The sequence below is a fragment of the Aythya ferina genome (genome assembly GCF_964211825.1).
Source record: "Aythya ferina genome assembly, chromosome: 2".
NCBI lineage: Eukaryota > Metazoa > Chordata > Aves > Anseriformes > Anatidae > Aythya > Aythya ferina.
The window spans coordinates 97264911-97283995 of NC_140297.1; the positions used below are offsets into that span (position 1 = coordinate 97264911).

At 40.7% G+C, this 19085-nt stretch overlaps 2 protein-coding genes across 9 annotated transcripts in view; one reads left to right on the forward strand and one right to left on the reverse strand.

Annotated features, from left to right (window-relative positions):
* The window catches only part of TEX10 (testis expressed 10), a 49347-nt gene extending 34933 nt beyond the window's left edge, over nucleotides 1-14414 (forward strand). For all 3 annotated transcript variants that reach the window (XM_084510156.1, XM_084510158.1, XM_084510157.1), the window contains exons 11-15: nucleotides 20-153; nucleotides 10135-10215; nucleotides 11983-12164; nucleotides 13159-13369; nucleotides 14178-14414. In XM_084510156.1, coding sequence (XP_084366282.1) covers nucleotides 20-153; nucleotides 10135-10215; nucleotides 11983-12164; nucleotides 13159-13369; nucleotides 14178-14291 — 722 coding nt within the window. In that variant the 3' untranslated portion in view covers nucleotides 14292-14414. The remainder of the gene's footprint in view (nucleotides 1-19; nucleotides 154-10134; nucleotides 10216-11982; nucleotides 12165-13158; nucleotides 13370-14177) is intronic.
* INVS (inversin) overlaps nucleotides 12609-19085 on the reverse strand; it is an 89481-nt gene continuing 83004 nt past the window's right edge. For 5 of the 6 annotated variants that reach the window (XM_084510149.1, XM_084510152.1, XM_084510151.1 and 2 more), the window contains 2 exons: nucleotides 18290-18370; nucleotides 12609-15553 (listed from right to left, as the gene is read on the reverse strand). In XM_084510149.1, coding sequence (XP_084366275.1) covers nucleotides 15438-15553; nucleotides 18290-18370 — 197 coding nt within the window. In that variant the 3' untranslated portion in view covers nucleotides 12609-15437. The other variant, XM_084510150.1, reaches the window with a different exon arrangement.

Sequence of the window (19085 nt, forward strand, 5' to 3'; positions counted from 1 at the left end):
CCTGCTTCTTTTTCTCTAGGGTTTTCGAGAGAGGAGTTGACTAGTCTCCAGGGCCTTAGAGGAAAACCACACATTAGCCAAACACAGCTTTCACCTGTCCGTCTTTACCTAACAGATCTGGACCAGTTTTTACACCACTGGGCTGTGACAGAGGTAATACATCAACGCTAATCCTAACTGACAGCATTCAAACTCAAGATGCTCTCTATCATTTTCCACAGACGCCTAAAATATTGTCATGAGTTGAAAAAGAATGAAAAATATTACAGTTATCAAGCTGCTAATGTTGTTTTTTTTTTTTTTCCTAAAGCTATTGGATAATATTTTGAAGGAAGCTGCTTTAAAAGGTGAATGTTCAGATGTGGTATGCAGAACAGTGCTCATAAAGAAAAAAATGGGTGGAAACCTCAGTGGGAAATACCGATAAGATTAAGACCAACATTTTGGCTTTCAAAAATAAGCTAGTTGTAAAAGTGTTAATTATGAAGAGTTTTCTTTGAGAAATTCCTTTGTTAACTATAAAACAATGGCATTAAATGAGATTTTTACTTCGATGTAATATTAAGTTGGCGTTGATGGTTTAGAATAACTTCTGATGCTTAAACTTTGATTAATCTTCAATCAAAGTTTACTGGATTAGAAACGTCACTGTGAATTTGGTACCTGTTTGTAAGGTCCTAGGTACTGAAAACTAAAAGCTTTTATTGTTGGTTCTAAAGGGATCTGAGCCACCAGACTATTCAGAACAGGTAAATGTTGGTTTTCGTTATGGCTCAACTCTTTATTGCTTAGCCCACAGAAACCACTTCAAGGTGTGAAATCATACTTTATTGACATGTCAATTTTATGGTATTTATGAATTTTGTCACGAGTACAGAAAGGAAGAATGTAACACCTGTATGATATATTTTGGTCTTTTTTGGTTCAAGAAAGCAGCATAGGGTTTTTTTCTCTGAACGTGTAAAGTTTAAGTGATAATCTACTGAAGCTAATGACAGTCCAAAGCATGTATTGCATATGTGCTATTTTCTGTAGGAAATTATTTTAAGTAAACTTATTACTTCGTACCAGGATTGACACACATCCTTAGATATCCTGTCTTCAGTTAGTTTCCTTCTTTTTTTTTTCGTTTTTTTTTTTCTTTTTTTTTTCGTTTTTTTTTTTTTTTTCTCTGGGCAGTAATGATGTGTTTTTCAGCAAAATGCTTTTCTCCAGTATTGGAAGACCAGAGTGTTTCTCTCCCTGTTCTGTACAGAGCACAGGGTTGTTCCTCTGTCAACTCCCCAGAGGGATCACTTGCAAATCTTTCTCAGAGAGTTAGAGTAATCCCATACATCAGAAGGATTTTATGTATATTTTATTTGCTTTTGAAAATGCCACCCCTTGCATCCTCTTTCTTTCCCCTTTTTGCTTCTTCCACAAATGTATTAAAACTGGTTGAGAGACCACGCAATAGGAATATTTTCACCTGGGGACAGTCAAGTAGTTGAGTTATAGATAGCTTGATTGTGTCCTTGGTTTCTGCTTGCAAATTTGATAGGCTTCTCCTAGCACAATCTTTTCGGTGCTTTGGTGCCAGTAAGAAGAGTTGTCATGTGCAGAAACTTGCTTTGGTTGAGTACCTTTTCTTGGGAAAGATACAAGTTGTTCTCTCAGGTTCCCAGAAGGCTGACCAGCTGGAAAGCAGCAATGCGGAGAAGGACCTTGGGGTTCTGGTGGCTGACCATAAGCAAACGATGCACTTTTCATTCAGTAAATTTTATGAGGGGTCTCTTTTCCTTGTGTTGTTCCTTGTTGAGTGTTCTCCTGCTTCAAACATACTGAGCTCTATTCTGCTTGTGTTCAGTTTGAAAACAAAATATTCTAGGGACTGTAGTCCAGAAGAACTTCAGGACTTAGAGGCTGGACCATTTAAAAATATTTAAATCCAGGCTTAGAAAAAAACCTTTCAGTTCCTCGAGATTTGCCAGGAATACCTTCTACAGAGCAAATAGTTTCCACCAGGTATGGAGCAAGCTGCTCTTCTCCCCAAAAAAACAGAGCAGCAGCCCCTGGGGAGAAGACAACTACCAGCAAATTATGAAGATCTTTTTAGAAACTCCTGAATGACAATGATACGAAGGCAAATGTGATGGGAAGTGCATCGGGTTTGGGGCTGAGGCATGGGTGGGAGTGAGGGTTTGGAGACCACTTTCTTCGAAGTGGATGTAGTTCAAGGTGTTGGTGCCGTTGTCGTAAAGGTGAATGTCTTTCAAACCTCAATGACTTTACCATCAGGTGGGAGAAAAACATGCAACGATCAGCAGTCTTCAAGTTTTTGGTCAGAAAACAAAAATACCAATGAGAAATTTCTCTGTAATTGTTCCCTCGCCTAGGCAGGGAGTTGCTGAGGCACCAGGTGCCTTCCCAATGCTGGGGCCAGGTGCATGCCATGGTGTTTGTTGGCTTTTCGGTAAGAGGAAAGGCTTTTTACTCTTGTGAGATATCTGCAGTGCTGTCCCCCATTCATTGATACAATTTCAGATTAATTTTTTTAGCTGTTGCAGAAAATAATTTCATTTAGATGAAGTGCTACAGGAAATAATAAACTCAGCTTTAATTAGTCACGCTTCTGGTGTGGCTTTTGGTGGAACCGAGCAGAGGCACAGCCTCTGAATACTGCATCTTTTCCTCTTTCTTTTGCTGGATAAGCAAGTTTATGGTGGTGCTGTATTATTAAGCAAAATATTTGTAGTAGTTTTTGAAAAATATTTAGTAAATGAAACCAGCCTTTCATTAGCTGCAGAGCAGGCAGTGTCCTGAACTCTATTTATGTTGAGAGTTGTCTCTCTAAAAGACTTTTGATGTTGTGTAGTTACAATTCAGGGTTTTCTCTTAAAGGAAATCTGTTTTATTGTGGGTGAAAATAAAGAGCTGGTGGAATTAGGGTTTAGCAGCCTGGTTTCCTATGAATAAATGAGAATTTGGTCATCGGTGGTAAGATGAAGAATCTGTTAGCCATCCATCCTCCACCACTAGTTCTGTCTATGCCGTTGGCTAGTGTTTGGTGCTCTGCTAAAAGCATAAAGCCACAAGTGGTGGTTTCCTGTACGGTTTTTGGAAATGAGCAGCTGAAGGAGAAGAGGCTGTGGATAAGCACAGAGCCGTATATAACCAGGTGTGAAGGAAAAGAGTGACTGGAGGCGTTTTCAGATGGCAGATCGAGCTCGTTGTAACAGAACCACATGCTACCGAGTGCAGCGGGTAAGCAGAACTGGTGAAAAGACCAAACAAATGCACTCCTGATAGGAGTCAATGCTCCCAAGTGGCTTGTAACAAAACCCTTCTGAGGTGGTTGCTGGTTGGACGTTTTGTCTAGAGAGCAGTAATCGGTAATACTGCAAAAAAAGCCACGTTCCTGATTGTGTGGAGGCTTTTAGGTAATGGTGATTTTCACTCGAGGAGCAATCGTCAAGAAAAGCACCCCTTTAAATGCCATTTGGTGTGACTGTAAAGGTTAATCTTCATATTTTGTCGGAAAGAGCTGAAATGTAAATGCGGAAACCTTGGTTCATCTTCTGGAGCAACTTATACTTAAAATGACTTCTGCCTTATTAAAGCCAATTATTTACAATCATATCCCTGCAGCTAAAATAGATGGGGCTCCAGAATAAATTGTTGCAGCCCGAAGGGCTTCAGACTTGGTTCATTTTAACTGTGCCCATAGTGTTTGTCGGTAACATTGTTCACTCCCCTGTAATTGAATTGCTCCATCAGAATCAAATGAAATAGTGCCACCAGAAAGGAACAGATTAACAAGGTAACAGCTTATACATGATAATTTCTGGCGTTACAATATTTGATGTTTGTGACATTTGAATGCTTGGGGGGGGGAAGCAAACCATTGTTCTGAGGTCCTGCTGGAAGTCTGGGTTCTGGGATTATATTCAGCACGTAGTTGACTTGAAGGAATAAAATAGCAAAACATTTCAGAGCAATCACTGGTAAACTCAGCTATTAAGAGAAGACTGGATTTCAAAAATATTGGGACGTATGTAATTTAATATGCTAAAGTGTGTCAAAAGTGGAAAAGTTTTAAAATGAGGTAGTTGTGCGGGCTGTATCTGCACGGACACGCTATGGGAAATCAGGACAAATCACAGACAGCAGGTCAATGCGTATGAATTGAAGTCCTGTGAGGATGTCGACCTTTAGAAGTAAGAGGTGGAGTTTTGATGCCGTATCTTAGCCATAAGTATAAGTCAACACTTCAGAAATTACTGTATTTTTAAGATGAAAATTTTGAGTTGAAATACCTGTAAGATTTCAGCTTGTAGACTTTATTGAGATACCAAGATTAGAGATTCACTGGAGAGAAAAAACAGTTGAGTCTAAATAGTCTGAACTAAAAAGACACTGATTTTTACCTTCTTTAAGGGGGAGAGATTCAGTATAAGCCCATTACTGTTTCATAAGGATGAATCATATCCAAATTTAATATTTAGGAATAAAAATGCCCTTTTCTTGAAGAGTAGTGCAAGTTCCAAAGAAAAACAGAGAAAGTCCATAAATAAATTGAATGCATCCCAACAGCTCTTTTTTAAAGACGTCTGCCATAATTTTCTTAAGATATAAAACTTTAAATAACAGTATTTAGGGCCAGAGCTTCACTGTACCTGTATCTTGTATTTCCAGCATGTCTTGGGCCATTTTATCGCTGGCAGCTGATACGTTACCGCGTGTTGCTAACGTGAATTAATGTCTCCATAGTTACTGTGCATTATACTATAAATTCACATCCTGTTTTGTGATACCTAAACTAAATTTGCTCAAAAAAACAGGCTTTTTGAGCCAAGCTAGCTTCCCAGGTGTATGGTTTTCAGCGTTTTCAAGCTCTTCTGTTTGGAAAGGGGGCAAATTCGTGAACCAGACCTTTGCTGTTTTTCAGGTGTGGTTTCATCTCCTTCTAGACAGCACGTTAACTGTTGAGTATAAACCCTGTTTTTGTCATGAAAGGAAGAAATAGTAGAGAAATCTGTCATTTAGCAAGAGAGTAGGACTGCAGCTAATAGGTCTTTGCCTCCTCATGCCAAATCTTACCAGGACCCAGATTTTAACACATGACCAAGCTGTTGTACAGCAGGTGAGCAGTGGTGATTGTCACCTAGCCATTTGTGTCCCATGGCAAATAAAGATAACTTCACTTGGTTTCATTGACTTTTAATATAGGTATAACGTCAGACTGCATGCCACAGTCTAGGAGCCTGTGTGTAGGCAATTGCTGGGGTTGTGTGCTGCAGTTCACGTTTCCAAGCCAGTAATTGGACATTAACCATGCTTCGTAATCCATCTAATCTTTGGAAATATGTACAGTATCAAGATGTAGAACATAATATATGTTCTTATTCTTTATAGTTCTTCTGTCTTCCTCTTCTGTTACCCTGAGAGTAAAGCTAGACACGGTGTTTTTTCCCCTGTTGCACAACTCTGTGATGTTCTGCCACAGACTGCATTTCTTTTTTTTTTTTTTTTAACCTAGGTTTTATTTTCTGGGTTTGTTTTGTTGTTGTGATCGTGTGGGTTTTCTGTGTTGCTTTTTTTTTTTTTTTTTTTTTTTGAGTCACTGAATCAGGAATACCTTTCACATCCGCCCCTGTGAGCTTAGCCAAGGCAGGTGAACAAAGATCTCTTGTTGTACGCAGCTTTCTCAACAACTCAGGGCACTGTTAATATTGCCCTGTCAAATCAATTTATTTCAGAAGGAGAAGCAGCACCTGTCAAGGGAGTACACTGTCTGATAAGCCAGGGAGCTCCGGGAGAAGCTGGCCTAGCTTCAGACAACAAGCTTCATTGCCTGCCCCATCACCTGAAAACTTCTCGTTTTCCACGCTCCGCAGTAACATGTTACACGGGGTGGGGTCTCGCTTGAAACAGGCATTTCACCAGGGCTTGGGAATTGACTGCAGAACAGCCCTGTTGTATTTTAGTTACCGCTCTCTCAAGCGGATGTTGACGTGAGTTGAAAAATGCATTTTAAAGTTCACATTAGGATATAGCGACTGGTGTTTGCCAACTTTCTTTTAGAATAAAATCACTGCCCTGGGGTCTAGAGGGGCTCTGGTCAGGCTCCGTGCAGTGGCTAGCTAAAACACTTCGTTCATTATTTTTCCTGCCTGCTTGGTTCCTCTCCACGCTCATACTTGTGCGTCTCTTCAGCGGAAAGTCAGTAATTTTCTTTGAAAAAGGGAATACTTGGCAGCATGGTTAAACTTGAAATAATACACAGATTTTTCACTGGGCAGTTGCTGATAAAATATTTCCCTGGAGGCTTTTTGAGCCCAGAATCTATCACGTTGTGGGAAACCCTGAGTGAGTTAGGGAGTGGGAACAATCAAACACATGGACAAAGCACTGCTGTTGGTTCATCTGTTATCCTCTTTGCTTTTGCCATGAGGGCTCAGATTGAGGTTGGGCTTCCTCCTGTCTCTGTCTTTGGGAGTTGAGAGCATCTAACAGATGAGCAGTGTTAAGCTGACGGATTCGTCTGTAGGTTAGAGCCACAAAAAGCCTGTTTCAGATCGGATTAGGGGTCAGCTAGGTTGGCTGTCAGCAGCAAAAATGCGTTTTAAAAACTCATCCACCTGAAGATGACTGAACTAGCGAGAGACTTGACCCATCTTCCGAGACCTGATACAGAGTGTAGGGACAAGGGGGCCGAGCAAAACCCACTTTCTGAAGGATTTTCCTGTCAGAGGGCCGAGTGTGCCCTGGCAGGTGCCTTCCTCTCAAAATGGCGGCTCTGCTCCATGGCTTCAGTCAGGGTCCCCAGAGAGCACCCCCAGGCCACCTTCCCTGCCTCCCTCCCTCCATTTTAGCTGGCTGGTGTTGGAGCATGTCTTTGGTACAAGCAGGGAGTTCCCTGTAGTGGTGATTGCCTCAAGATCTAGTAGGGAACCCAGGGCTGTGGGTGTAGGGCCTCGGTGGTGCGCTGGGGGGCTGGGCTGGTCTGGTGGATCAGGCTTGGCTCGAGAAGCTGCCAGCGAACAATGAAGCCTGTGGTATTTGTTGCATAATAAGTGTTAATCCCCGCATTTCAGAGCATGTTTTTCTTTGGTTTTGACTTAATTTGCTCAAGTGGGCATTCGGACAAAATTAAAAACAAAACAAAACAAGAAATGAAACCAAACCTGTCATAAAATGCTTGTCTCAAAAAGGCATCCCTCCCTTCCCCCCCCCCCCCCCCCCCAGTGATCCAAAAATGCTCATTCCCTGTCCATTCACCTCAGTAATACCCTGAAACAAAATTGCCCTGGCTTTAGTCCAAAACCAATCTATGAATGCTCCAAAAATGTGATAAATGCTAATCAAATGTAAAATAATGAATCAGCTGTGACATTTTATTATGGAAATTAAACATCATGCAAACCCTTGCCTAAGGAAAATAAATTGTCAGGAAAAATACTAATTTTCATGTGATAATTAAGTTTTCTTTGCTTTTCATTTCCATGTCTAATAATGTTTCAGTTTCACTTTTTATAACATGTATTTGTTATGAAAGCCGTTTCAAGCTGGATTTAATTTATAGAATTGCAAAGGCTCACCACTCCCACTTAATTGTATGAAAATAAAGCTTGGGTGTAGGGAACGCTTGTGCTGTTTTGAGAGTCAGAAAGATCTGAAAGGTTGACAAACCAACTTGCCAAATACTCTACACTTTGCCACAACCCTCATAAGAAGCTGATGTTTGATGTTGTGATGCCAGCTTGCCTTGCCACTTCTGGAAAAATCCGTGTCGGCAAATTTTACCTCATGAAATGCAACCTGGCATTTAAGGGAGGACCTTCAGGGACTGGCAGGGCTGTTCCAGGGGTGAAGTCCTAAGGGGGGGTGTGATTAATAATGGTTTTATTAATAATAAACTGCGTTTTGCTGGGTGGGCCAGGTGAATTTGCCTCCTAAGTCTTCAATTTGTTGACCATGTATTGAGTTAAAGGGGATCTCCTGAACTTACTGTCTGGTGTCACGTAATCACGAGCATGTAGTGTACTCCTCTGGTAAACTTCCTGAGCTCTCGAGAGCAATGAAAGTCCCCTGAATGTCCTCTTTTAAGTTTTTCATCGTTGTCCTTACTAATTTCCATCCCGCCTGTACCCCAGCCAGCCGTGAGCACCACTGTTCAGTCTGAGTTCACGTTTCTCAGTGAGGAGCGACCCTTATGTTGCATGGTACTTCAGAAATGGCCTAGTAAGTAGGGTCTTACAGAGCAGTGCTGAACGTCTCTTTGGTAGCACTTGGCGCTTCTATTGCCATCCTCTCTGGTTTTCCATCCTAAAAGCTATTTGCCTGTGGTTGTATCACAGTGACCTCATGATCAGCACAGTTTTCGCCTCATTTCCAGTTGTTAATTCCTGGTTGCATACAGAAGTTTTATTAGTCTCCATGGGCACGACTTTCCACTTTTTTTCCCCACTGAATTTCCCCGTCTGTTATCATCAGACCCATGCAATCTCTTCCATAGGTTACTCCAGTCCTCCTGTCTTGGCAGAGTTTCTCAGCCTCGAGCTGTCAGCCGCCGCGTTTCATCAGCGTGGTTTTACCTTTTGTGCGCGTGTTACTCATGCAAATACTGGGTCACGCTGGCTCAGGGCTTGCCCTTGACAATCCCCAGCGGTAACCTCCTGTCTCAGCTTTACTGCAGTCCTTGACACTGCTGAAATGCAAATGTCTTTAGCGTGTTCCTTGGGAATACTCCCGCGTGCTTCATATTTTATCACTTTCAAATGCCAGTGTGCAGAAACAGTGCCATATCTTGGATGCAGCAGGTTTAATAATATTTATGTTTTAAATACATCTGTAGTACCAATTATAAGGGTATTCAGTGCAAGAGTGTCTACAAAACTGTCTTATAAATATCCCTAGCAGTGAAATAAAATACTTGCACAATGATTTGTATAATCCCAATCACTATTAGCGATGTTGTGACAGCCTTTTAGTCCATGTTCTTCTATTGAGCAGGCGTGTTAACAATCTCCTGAATTTGGCCAGCTGCAGCAGGGCCAGAAGCACGTGAGATCTAGTTTTGAAGGAAGCCGAGCATGCTTCTGTCTCACCACAAACGACACTGCTTGGCCATTTCTTTGGATAGTTAAGCCAACACCTGCATCCACATTGCTTGAATTTTGTTTGCATACCTTGAACTAATGGTTCTTTTCCTAGGCTTGGTTTTTTTTTTCAGATGAAAATGTTGCAGGCTTTTATTTTTGACAAAGGGTGGGTGAGGTTTTCTGTTTTAGTGTTTTTGTCCAGGTGTCTTGAGTTTCCCAATTCATCTTAAGATTCAAAGCCAGCGCAGTATCACCAAATTGTATCGCTCAATTCAGATCATTCTGTGAAAGCTTTCTTAGGTCCTTTTTTGTTTTCGTTTAGTGAGGTATCTTACAGGAAATTTTTTGCTTAGTCAAGATATTTGTAAATTTAGGGACATGAGACTTTGAGCGGGAGAAAATTGTATCTCCTGGCAGTTACCGGATGGCCATTACTGGTGATGTCCCCGTGCTGCTCACATGGCTTTCTGTGGGCTTCAGTTGATGCTGTGGTGGGGTAATATAAGCACCAGAAAGTTTTTGGCAGCTCTTTAAAACAAGATTTCCCCTTTGTGGTATTATCATATAGTTTGTATCAACTATGAATATAATATTTTTAGTGACATAGAGGGAAAGTAGTAGCAAGTGGATCTTTGCTAATTTCTTCCTTTAGATTTCTTTCCTGTCCTATTTTGTTTCCTTCTTGCTATTTCACGCTTGTTAGTAGTATTTGGGAGTTGTTTTCTGAATTTCTTCAGCTCAGAGGAAAGGCAGTGTAGCCTTGGCGCGGCATTGTAGGCAAATCGAGTACTTCTGGCCTTCTGTTTCTGTCACAGAGGTTAAAGGAAAAAAGCAACTACCAACAAAATTAATGGTAGAGATCATCCTCTCTTTAAACACTGAACAATTTATGTTGACACTGCCAAAAATACATACTTCTAGAGACAAAGCTGCTGTGTCCTCATAGGTACTTTGTGCTTAGGTTCGTCAGCGAAGTGTGTGGCTACACAGTGAATGGTCGCTGGTTGCATGTTTAAGTACTTACCTACAACTTGTTGTTTCATTAAAACAGATGATTTGTCACAGCTTGTCCACTATACCTTCGCAAAGTCAGTGTTTCGACATTCTCCAGACTGGCATCTGTAAATATCTGGTAAGTAATATTTTGTTTTCTGCGTTAATTTCCTTGTGATAGATTCTGTAGTAGCCTCAATAACCCTTAAGTATCTTTCTTCCACATTTTACATAATCTGTGTATAACTTCAGTATTTTACAATTTTTTTCAACAATTTTACATTTTAAAATAATAGACAAAAATTTAAAAATAATAGATAATTTTTATTATCTAAACTTAGATTTTTTTCTTGATTTCTGAGCACTTTGACTTGTTTTCAAGCTGAGATAGCCATAAATGAAAGGTTTCTGGTTCTATGTTTTTGGTTTGTTTTACTTATTATTTTTTTAAGTTTGGAACCATTACCCTTGTCCTGTCACTGCACTCCCTGATGACGTGATCTGACAAATGCCCACAGCCTACTAAAAAATTACTGGTCCAGAGCTTCCATAGGAGCTGGCTTATCTGTCACCGTTTTCTGGATTTTGGGGGTTGACTTAAATCACAGCCTCTTTGAAATGCACCAAGCGCAATATTATATTTATACTGCAAGTATTCAGAAGTGTGAACCCTTCGTTGCTCTTTGTATCTTACCCCACGTGAGTAAGCATTCCAGTGGGATATATTCCAATCAAGAAGTACGAGCTACTTAAATATGACCTTTAAAAACAACAGCAACCCCTCCCTAAAAGAAACAGATGACCCTGTTGAGTGAACCGTCTCTGCCTAAAACTGTGTATGTGCTGGTGAGCAAATTTGGCTACTTTAAAACTCCTTAAATTAATTTCTTACTGAGGTAATCGATGCCCCGCTAGTAATGTGTGTATTTTTAAAAAAACATATTTTATCATGCCTATAAAATTCAAACTCAAGCCAATACTTTAAGAGCAGCAGAGCATCACCCCAGCTGTGGGCACACAGTGTTTCGTTAGCTTTCATTTAACCCCGATCACAATGCTCCCATTCCTGTCCAGCACGTCAGATTTCTACGGAGACCAGCCCTGGTGGCCCCCAGTAGCTTTTCTGTCTGGAGAGTAAATCTGAATCTCCTTCTGCCTCAGTGACTGCTCACTGCTGTTTGAAGACAGAGAAGGGATGCTCTGTCCCATGATATATGCTTAAAAGGAAAGACCTGTTTTGTCCAAAAGCTTCTTTTTGTCCACACCACCCTTCAGAGGAAGGCTTAAAGCATTTTCTCTCTGAATACATTTGAGATGAGTGATGTGTTTATTTCGGGGGATGGCACAAGACACGGGTTTTCTTATGTGGTTACAGTCGCTGTTAGCTGCCTGTTTGTATTGATTTTTATTTGAAAGCCGGTGGTTTACAAGATTTGATTCTAGATTTTGGCCTCTTTCTAACTCGCAACATCATACACGCAAAAACCAGTTCAGTTTTGAGAGGTCTGCATGTTGCAGGGATCTGGAGAAACAGCGGGTGCTTCAAAGTTTTGCCTGGGCTGTTGTAGGAAAGCGAGTGACTCTATCCGGACTTCTGGGTGGAGGATTTTCAGTTTGGGGAATGAGAAAAAATCTCTGTAAAATATAATACAAGTCTTCTGATAGCCCTTCTTTAACCGGGGGTGACTGCTAAGGCTTAAATACTTCTAAACCTTATTTTGCTCTGGGTATCAATTTCTAAGCAAAATAGGAATTTAAAAAATGGAGCGGTATGTGTTTACTATAAGAGAAACAAAGTAATATTTGTTATAATAGGGAAAAATAGCAACATTTGGCATTAGATGTTTGTTTAACAGAAAAACTCGTGTATAAAGTGATGAACTCGGGGATTTTTGTTTTAATACAGGTTGGATTGGTTGTAATACCCGACAGCACAGCTGGGTCTGTTCTGTGTGCCATAAATAAGCTCTTGGATCAAGCTTGCATCCTAAGTGAAAATCTACACAAGTTCCTAGCCTCCTGTTGTTACAGTCTGCTGTACTTCCTGCTAACTTTAGACAAAGAGGATGCAGAACATGTACAGAAAAGGTAACGTTGCTTTTCTTATTCCGTTAATTGCCTCTGCCTTTATAACCTAAACATAACAAGTATTTAGAGATGTCAAATGAAAGGACAGCCCCCCTTGCTTACTACCAAATAGGACTGTGATGTAAGAAAAAAAATCTGCAAACTGAGCTGGAATTATTTGAAACAACAACTGAAGAATGTTTCATCTCAAAGCTTTTACTTCCAGTTGTTCTGGTTAGATGCCAGAACGATCCTAGCTGCAGAAAGGTAAATATTTATACCTTAATCTGTAGCTTTACCCTTTAGTTTCATTAGATGCATTGAAAAGCAACACGCAAAGAATTTGTCTTTATAAGCTTGTACTTGACGTGATGGTTCAGCTTTAATAAAACTTCTCAGGAGTCATTCTGTAGACTGCAAATCCATTTGATTTAAAAAGGAGGAAAAATAAAAAAGCCACAGACGCCAGATTTCAATAAGTTTATTTACCTGTGTAGCAGAAATGTCTTTTAACAGTTTAAACTTCAGAATTTTTCCTATAACCGTGCCACATACAAAAAAGTTGTTCAGAGTTGATTTTAGATGTGTTCTTAAAACCAGACTCCTCCTTCATTTACTGTATTTAAGTAGTAGAAAAAGCTGATTGCATTACCTTCATACTGGGGGGCAGGAGGTTGACTCTTAGAGATTGAGGTGTATTTTAATTACAGATGAAGTCTTCCCTGCTGCATCAAGCAGAAATTACACTGTGGAGGAGCTTCAGCAACACTTGAAGCTCCAGGGCAGGACCTTAATTTTTTTTTCCCCAGTATTGTCCATAATCTTAGAATGTTTTCAAGTTTAGCGTTTGTCTGTACAAATTTTCTGCTTCAGCTCTAATTGAGAGTGTAATCCTGCCAAGTGGTTTCCACGCAGAGGTACGCTTCCTTGTAAAAATACAAGGCGTAGGTCACAGAAGTGCATTTGAAATAATCTTCCTTCATCATTTCAATTTTTTGTTCCCTGTTCCTCTCAGGGATATGCTGTGGGGTTCGTGCATCTCTGCGTTAGCGCTCCTGCCACGATTACTGAGGGTGATGCTGCAAAGCCTCCAAGTGAGCAGGATCTGTCGGGAAGAGCTGCCTGTGGTCGCTCAGCTGCTTCGCTTGCTAATGCAGCACGGGCAGCTCAGGAGCCACATGATGACAAATGAATTTCTGGTGCAGCAGATTATCAAGGACATTATGGTAAGAAACCTCCTCTCGTCTCCCAGAGACCACGAGGATAGACTTCATGTTTATGTTTGCAACTTAGTGCAAACCCCGCACTTGGTAAAACACAAGTTACAATTTTATTTGTCTCGGTAGTGCAGGCTGCTGCTTCTCCCAGCTCCTGTACTCACTGCGCAGGGCAGGCAGGTTTGGTATTGAGCTTGATTCAGCCCAACAAAAGTAACAAAAGGCACTGGAAGGGGACAACCTGCCCAGCCTGGTTGATGCAGAGCTGTGCCAAAATAAGAAGCTACTTCTTTCTGTTCTGTTGGAGCAGGGGTATGTCTGTGTATAAAGACACAATTAAAACAGACAAACTCCCTTAAATACATCTGGTTTTGTTTTTTTAACCACTTAGGAATGGTAAGGAGGTGAATTATGGGCCTGTGGTCTGGGTTGGTGTGTTGGTAGCAGCTCTGCTGTAGGCTTGGGCATTGAGCTCTCCCTCGTTAGAACAGCCCTGCTCATTTGCATTTTGATGGACTACAAATGGCAGAATTGGAAAGTAAGCAAGCTGCTGCAATTAGAGAGTAAGGAAACGCATCTGATACAATTCACACACTCCTAATGTAACACTGACTCAACATACCAAATAATAACACTTAATGCTGACATAATTAACAGGCACATCGTGTTTACATGTGTACGTGCATGCAGGTGAACAAGGCTATCTCGAATCTTCAACAGAGCACCTGGTTAACTGTAGAAACAAAGTGAAGCTTTACTAATACTGCTGGTGAAACTGAGTTTTACCCTTTTATTTTCCTTTTCCCCTTCTTTCTAGACACTGAAGAGTGGCGAAGTCCAAGAGCAGTGGCTAACTGACCTCCATTACTGTTTCAACATCTACCTTGCCTCTCACCCCCAGGGACCTGGCCCTATGAACACGGTATATTAAAGAGGTGGAACTGCATTTATTGTAAAGCATTTACTTCTATTTAGTTTTGAATGGAAGATGTTGGAACAAAGCTTGTCCATTTTTTTTGTAAGTGAAACAATAAAAATTTTACAAAGAACTGCACACTTGCTTCTAAGAGCTTTCTTTTCAAGCAAGTAAACATAACTCTAATTTTCTTTTTGTGAAAGACCACAGGGAGGGGTTAGTTAAGGAATCTTCTTGAAGCTTAAGTTCTTGTAGAGAAACAGACTTTTATCGACTCCAGTCAGCTATTATTTTTAAGCATTGCATTAATTAGAATAATTAGAATTATGTAACATCAGCTAGAAAAAAATAATATATTTTGAGATTTGAATAACTTATTTTTTGTGAATTCATATTTTTAAAGGCTTTATGCAAAGTAAATACTGTACACTGGCAGCTCCAAAGCTAAAACTAACAAGTTTTCATCTAGAGCAGGCCCCTGTCCTTTCTTGCTTTCTGCAGAAACTCGTTTTATGCATATATAAAAAATACAGTTATTAACAAATAAATAATTGGGGATTATCTCAAAAGTAGAAAACGTACCTAGCAATTTCCATAGGCTGTGGAAAGACCTTTATGTACTGAGTGATTTTTTGTCACCATTTCTACTTGTCCTTCCAAAGCCGTAGCTAGCTGAGAATGGAGCGCGAGGTCTGTACTTCATTTCCTGCTTAGGTTTTGGAATGCATTTAATAAATTTGAATACATTTATTAAATTTGAGGTGAAATGGAACAGCAGTCTTTTAGAACTGTTACATCTCCAGTACAGTTTCAGTCCATTGAAACTGCCTTTAATAAACGCGTTCAAAATTCCTACTTTTGACAATGGAAATGTTTGCGAACCGCTGCAACTGCCCTGCAATGCTAGGCTCAGCACTTAATTTTCTGTTTCTGAATGCAGTTCAGATTTCATCCTGTCAGTAAATAAATTAACAGTTGCATTTAAAAACTAATTTGTACACAAAGTGAAGTCCAGCTCCTTAGCAGTCTGCTTGGCATGTAATGCTGATATAATACAACATTGAAAATGTGTTCGAGTTTAAAATGTAGATGATTTGCACGTTACGGAACAATTGCATTTATACCAGGATCTGTTCCTTGAACTCCCAGGTCCCGTTTTCCTTAGTGCTTCGCTCTTGTACTTTTTGATTTTGCAGCAGTGGTCGGTCTCATGTTGTAGGAAAACTGCTTGGATCTTCCCATGTTCTCCAGCAAATTAACGTACTGGAGGTTGGTTGCTGGAAAAGGCCAAAATAGTTGTGATGAGTAACTCCAGCTGAGAAAAAAGTTTAAGCTGCACTGGGTTCTGCAGTTCACAATGAACCTACCAGGAAACAAACGTGCCCTGTTCCTCACGTCTCACTGGTGATTTATCTGTAAAAAGACCTCTTTCTCTGGCACTCAGTACAACCTAAATATGACAGTCTGTTTAATTTGGGCATAATAATGGAGCTTAATTTAGGATTTACCCTTATGAGAGTTTTGAGGCTGATGTCACTAATTAATGCTCCTGGCTGAGTTTGCTGAAGAGCAGTGAGAGATTTTGTTTAGCAATATTCCTGTCCTCTAATGATAGGTGCTGGGTTGTTTCTGGAAGATAAGGGCAGCTAGTCCAGGGTTAAAGCAAGTGCTCCCTGAATTACTAGAAAGTAAAACAGAACAGCAGCTGCCCATTCGCTGCAGTTTTGAGCCTGGCTTAACATCAGGACTCACTCACTCACTGTTTTTATTTAGTGTAATGTGCTACAAGCAGTGTGTATTCCTTTCCCAGTTTTGTAGATTGGATGCACACATTCCTTCTAATGCCAATAGTTCAAAAAAAAAAACCTCCCTTGTAGCTTCATGAACACTTCTGATAGTGACAGTAAAACAAAAAAGGGGGCTTATCTTTCTGGCCTGCTGCAGAGAGCTTCTTCAGCTGTCATTTACTGAATTGACAAAAGGTGTCTATATTTAAAAATATCTATATCATCAACTTCCATTTTCCAAATACTTTAACTGATAACACTCACAGAGGCACTATTTTCCCAATCCACAAGAACAGTTTTGTATTTTTTAACATCTACCCATTGTCTGTACATCCCATTACACACTCACTCCTTTTCTACCTGTCCTTCCTTCCTCTCTCCCCTGCTCCTTACTTATTTGCGTATTTCCTTTCGCTACCTTCTGTGCCCACTCCGAAGCGTTTGCTCTGCTTATGCCAAGGAGTTAAATGAGTTTGGTGCCAGTCTCCTGTGAGAGCTTTGTCACCGCGTGCTTTTTCCACGAGCTCTAGGAACATGAAAGCTAGGGCTGATAGTCAGGCTTCACCTTCCCCGCCGCACCTCCTGCACGCGAGGACTCAAACTGAGCAGTCCACGCTGACCTACTCCAGGCACCTACGTCAGAAGTGGAGGATCTGGCATTAGCCACTGACAGCTCTGAACTTTTCCAACAAACGTAATGTTGTCATGCACGGAGGCAGCCAGATGAAAAACATGTTATTGTCTTTAAGCGAGGGCTAAAGTTCCCCCAGCTCCTATTAGGTGAATAAAAGTGGGTAGTGTTCTGCGGGATCTGGGCAGAGTTCCTATCACCGTCCTATTCGTCACCAAGTTATGAAAGTAAAGGACAGGCGGGCCTCAGAAGAAAGCCTTTTTATAGCAGCAGACAGGGAGATCTGTTGTCCTGGGAAGCTACACGAAAAGAAGCATTATTTGCTAAAGCTCTCTTAACATTTAGATTGGGGGCCGTATGAAGAGGTGGCAATCAAACACCTGTCTGGTTGTGCCTCTTAATTAAAGCAGTTATTTCAAGCAGTGGAAGAAAAAAAAGCCTCAGTCTCGCAGTGAGGCAGAGATGACAAACTGAGGGCTAGGTCTGCTGGTGGAGTGCCTTTTGACTTCAGTGTTTGGAAACCAGTGGGAAAATGGATTTCACTTTCCTGTGCAAAGTATGTGAACTGCTGTCTCCTTCAGCCATTTGCTTTTCCTACCGGTCTGCAGCCTGGCTCTGAACTACAGGAGATGCAAAGTTCTCAAAACTGGCATCTACCAAAGGAATACTCCTCGGAGAGGCAACTGTGACTTCATTTTTAACTTACCTGTCAAATTACTGCCCCGTGCATAAAGCTTCCAGCCTCTACTGACCTCAAATGCTATTTCTACGGGTTGTGCTCTTGGGTGCTATCCTGTATGACGCGTTGTAGCCCCATCTCTGCTGGCATTGTCTTGACAGTCCCCCTCATGCCAACCCACGAGTACTTGTCTGGAGCCCCTACTGCCCTGCTGCCTGTTCCACAGAGAAAATTTCAGTCACAAATACAACGGAGGCTCTCCCAAGGAAGACCTAGTAATGACTTCTTACGCGGTTCCTGTGCTAAGCAGCAGATAAGTGTGCTTTCTTTAACGCCTTAAACTTCACTGCATATTAACAAATCTATGAAATAACTGAGGCCCTGTGCACAGCCAGGAACTCCACTGAGCCATTTCAGTAGCAAGGTTAGAGATTAGATGACTAACTTCAGATTTTCGAATTTCTTCCATCAACTAAAGCATATATTTCTAAGAAACAGGTACGTAAATTCTTTGTACATGCAGTTACCCACTACCTTTACTTCCATAGGGCTAGGAAATATTTGTTCTGATGAACCACCGTTAGAGGCATCTGTAAGTGATTTTAACCTCAGCTGGGTGGCTTATTACTGTACAAATCCATGATATTAAGCTCTGCCCTAGCCCAATCAAAACGGGCTTTCATATAAATGATTCAATACAAGGATAAAAGCGCAGTGCTCAGCTAAGTCCAAAAGCAGTGACAGAACATACAGTCACACCAGGTTGACAGCAGTTATGTGTCTTGATGTGAGATACCAGCTCTTGAACAGATTTTTTTTCTTTTCTAAGATGATCCCAGTGACATATATATAGATAAACAAACATTAAAGTCATTTGTTATCTTCCTGGTACTATTAAAGTGTATACATGTCTTACCTGAGACCAGTGGCACCTCGGAAAGTTTCAGCTTAGAGGAAGGTCTTGCTGGCTGACATCCTTTGCCTTCCTGAGAACGTCCTTTAGTAAACAACAAGAACAGCGCTATGCTTATCCCTATAAAGACGTGGTTATGAATAGCTATAAATTACATTATTTTCTCCTAACAAATACTCTCACTGATGACGAGGATGATCATGAGACATTTTGTATGACAGCAAACTGTTACAACTTCAACAAAGCTTTAAGCAAACTTTGAAAATGTCTTAAAGCATATATATATATACATACTACATATAGTATTGCATATAACAGAAGAAACATTACGTGATACCTTTATTTATTTTATTTTATTGACCCTTTTTGGCTGTTTAAACAATAGAGCCATAACAGAAGTGACTTAGCACCTGTTACAGTACATACATGTACAGTTAGCATGTCTTTACTCCATCAGTGATCCACCCTACAAAGGAACCTGAGTTTTAAAAACAATGCTTTTCCTCTAGTTTCCTCAAGATGCTTTCTTCTGCACAGTGCAAAGCACCGCAGTGTTATAAAAGATGATTTTTGCCTTTCCAATGAAGATTGTCTGTCTTCAGACAACACAGCTCTTAACACTGAACAAGACCACAGTCTTCCAGTGGAAATATTTTAAAATAATAATAATGGAAATACCATAAAAGTTTAAAACAATGCTTAAAAAGTTCTGAACAGAACTGGTCTGGTTGCTCGAGACCTGTGCTGAAATAGCGACACGGCGACTCACACGGCCGTAGAGGAAACCATGTTAAATCAC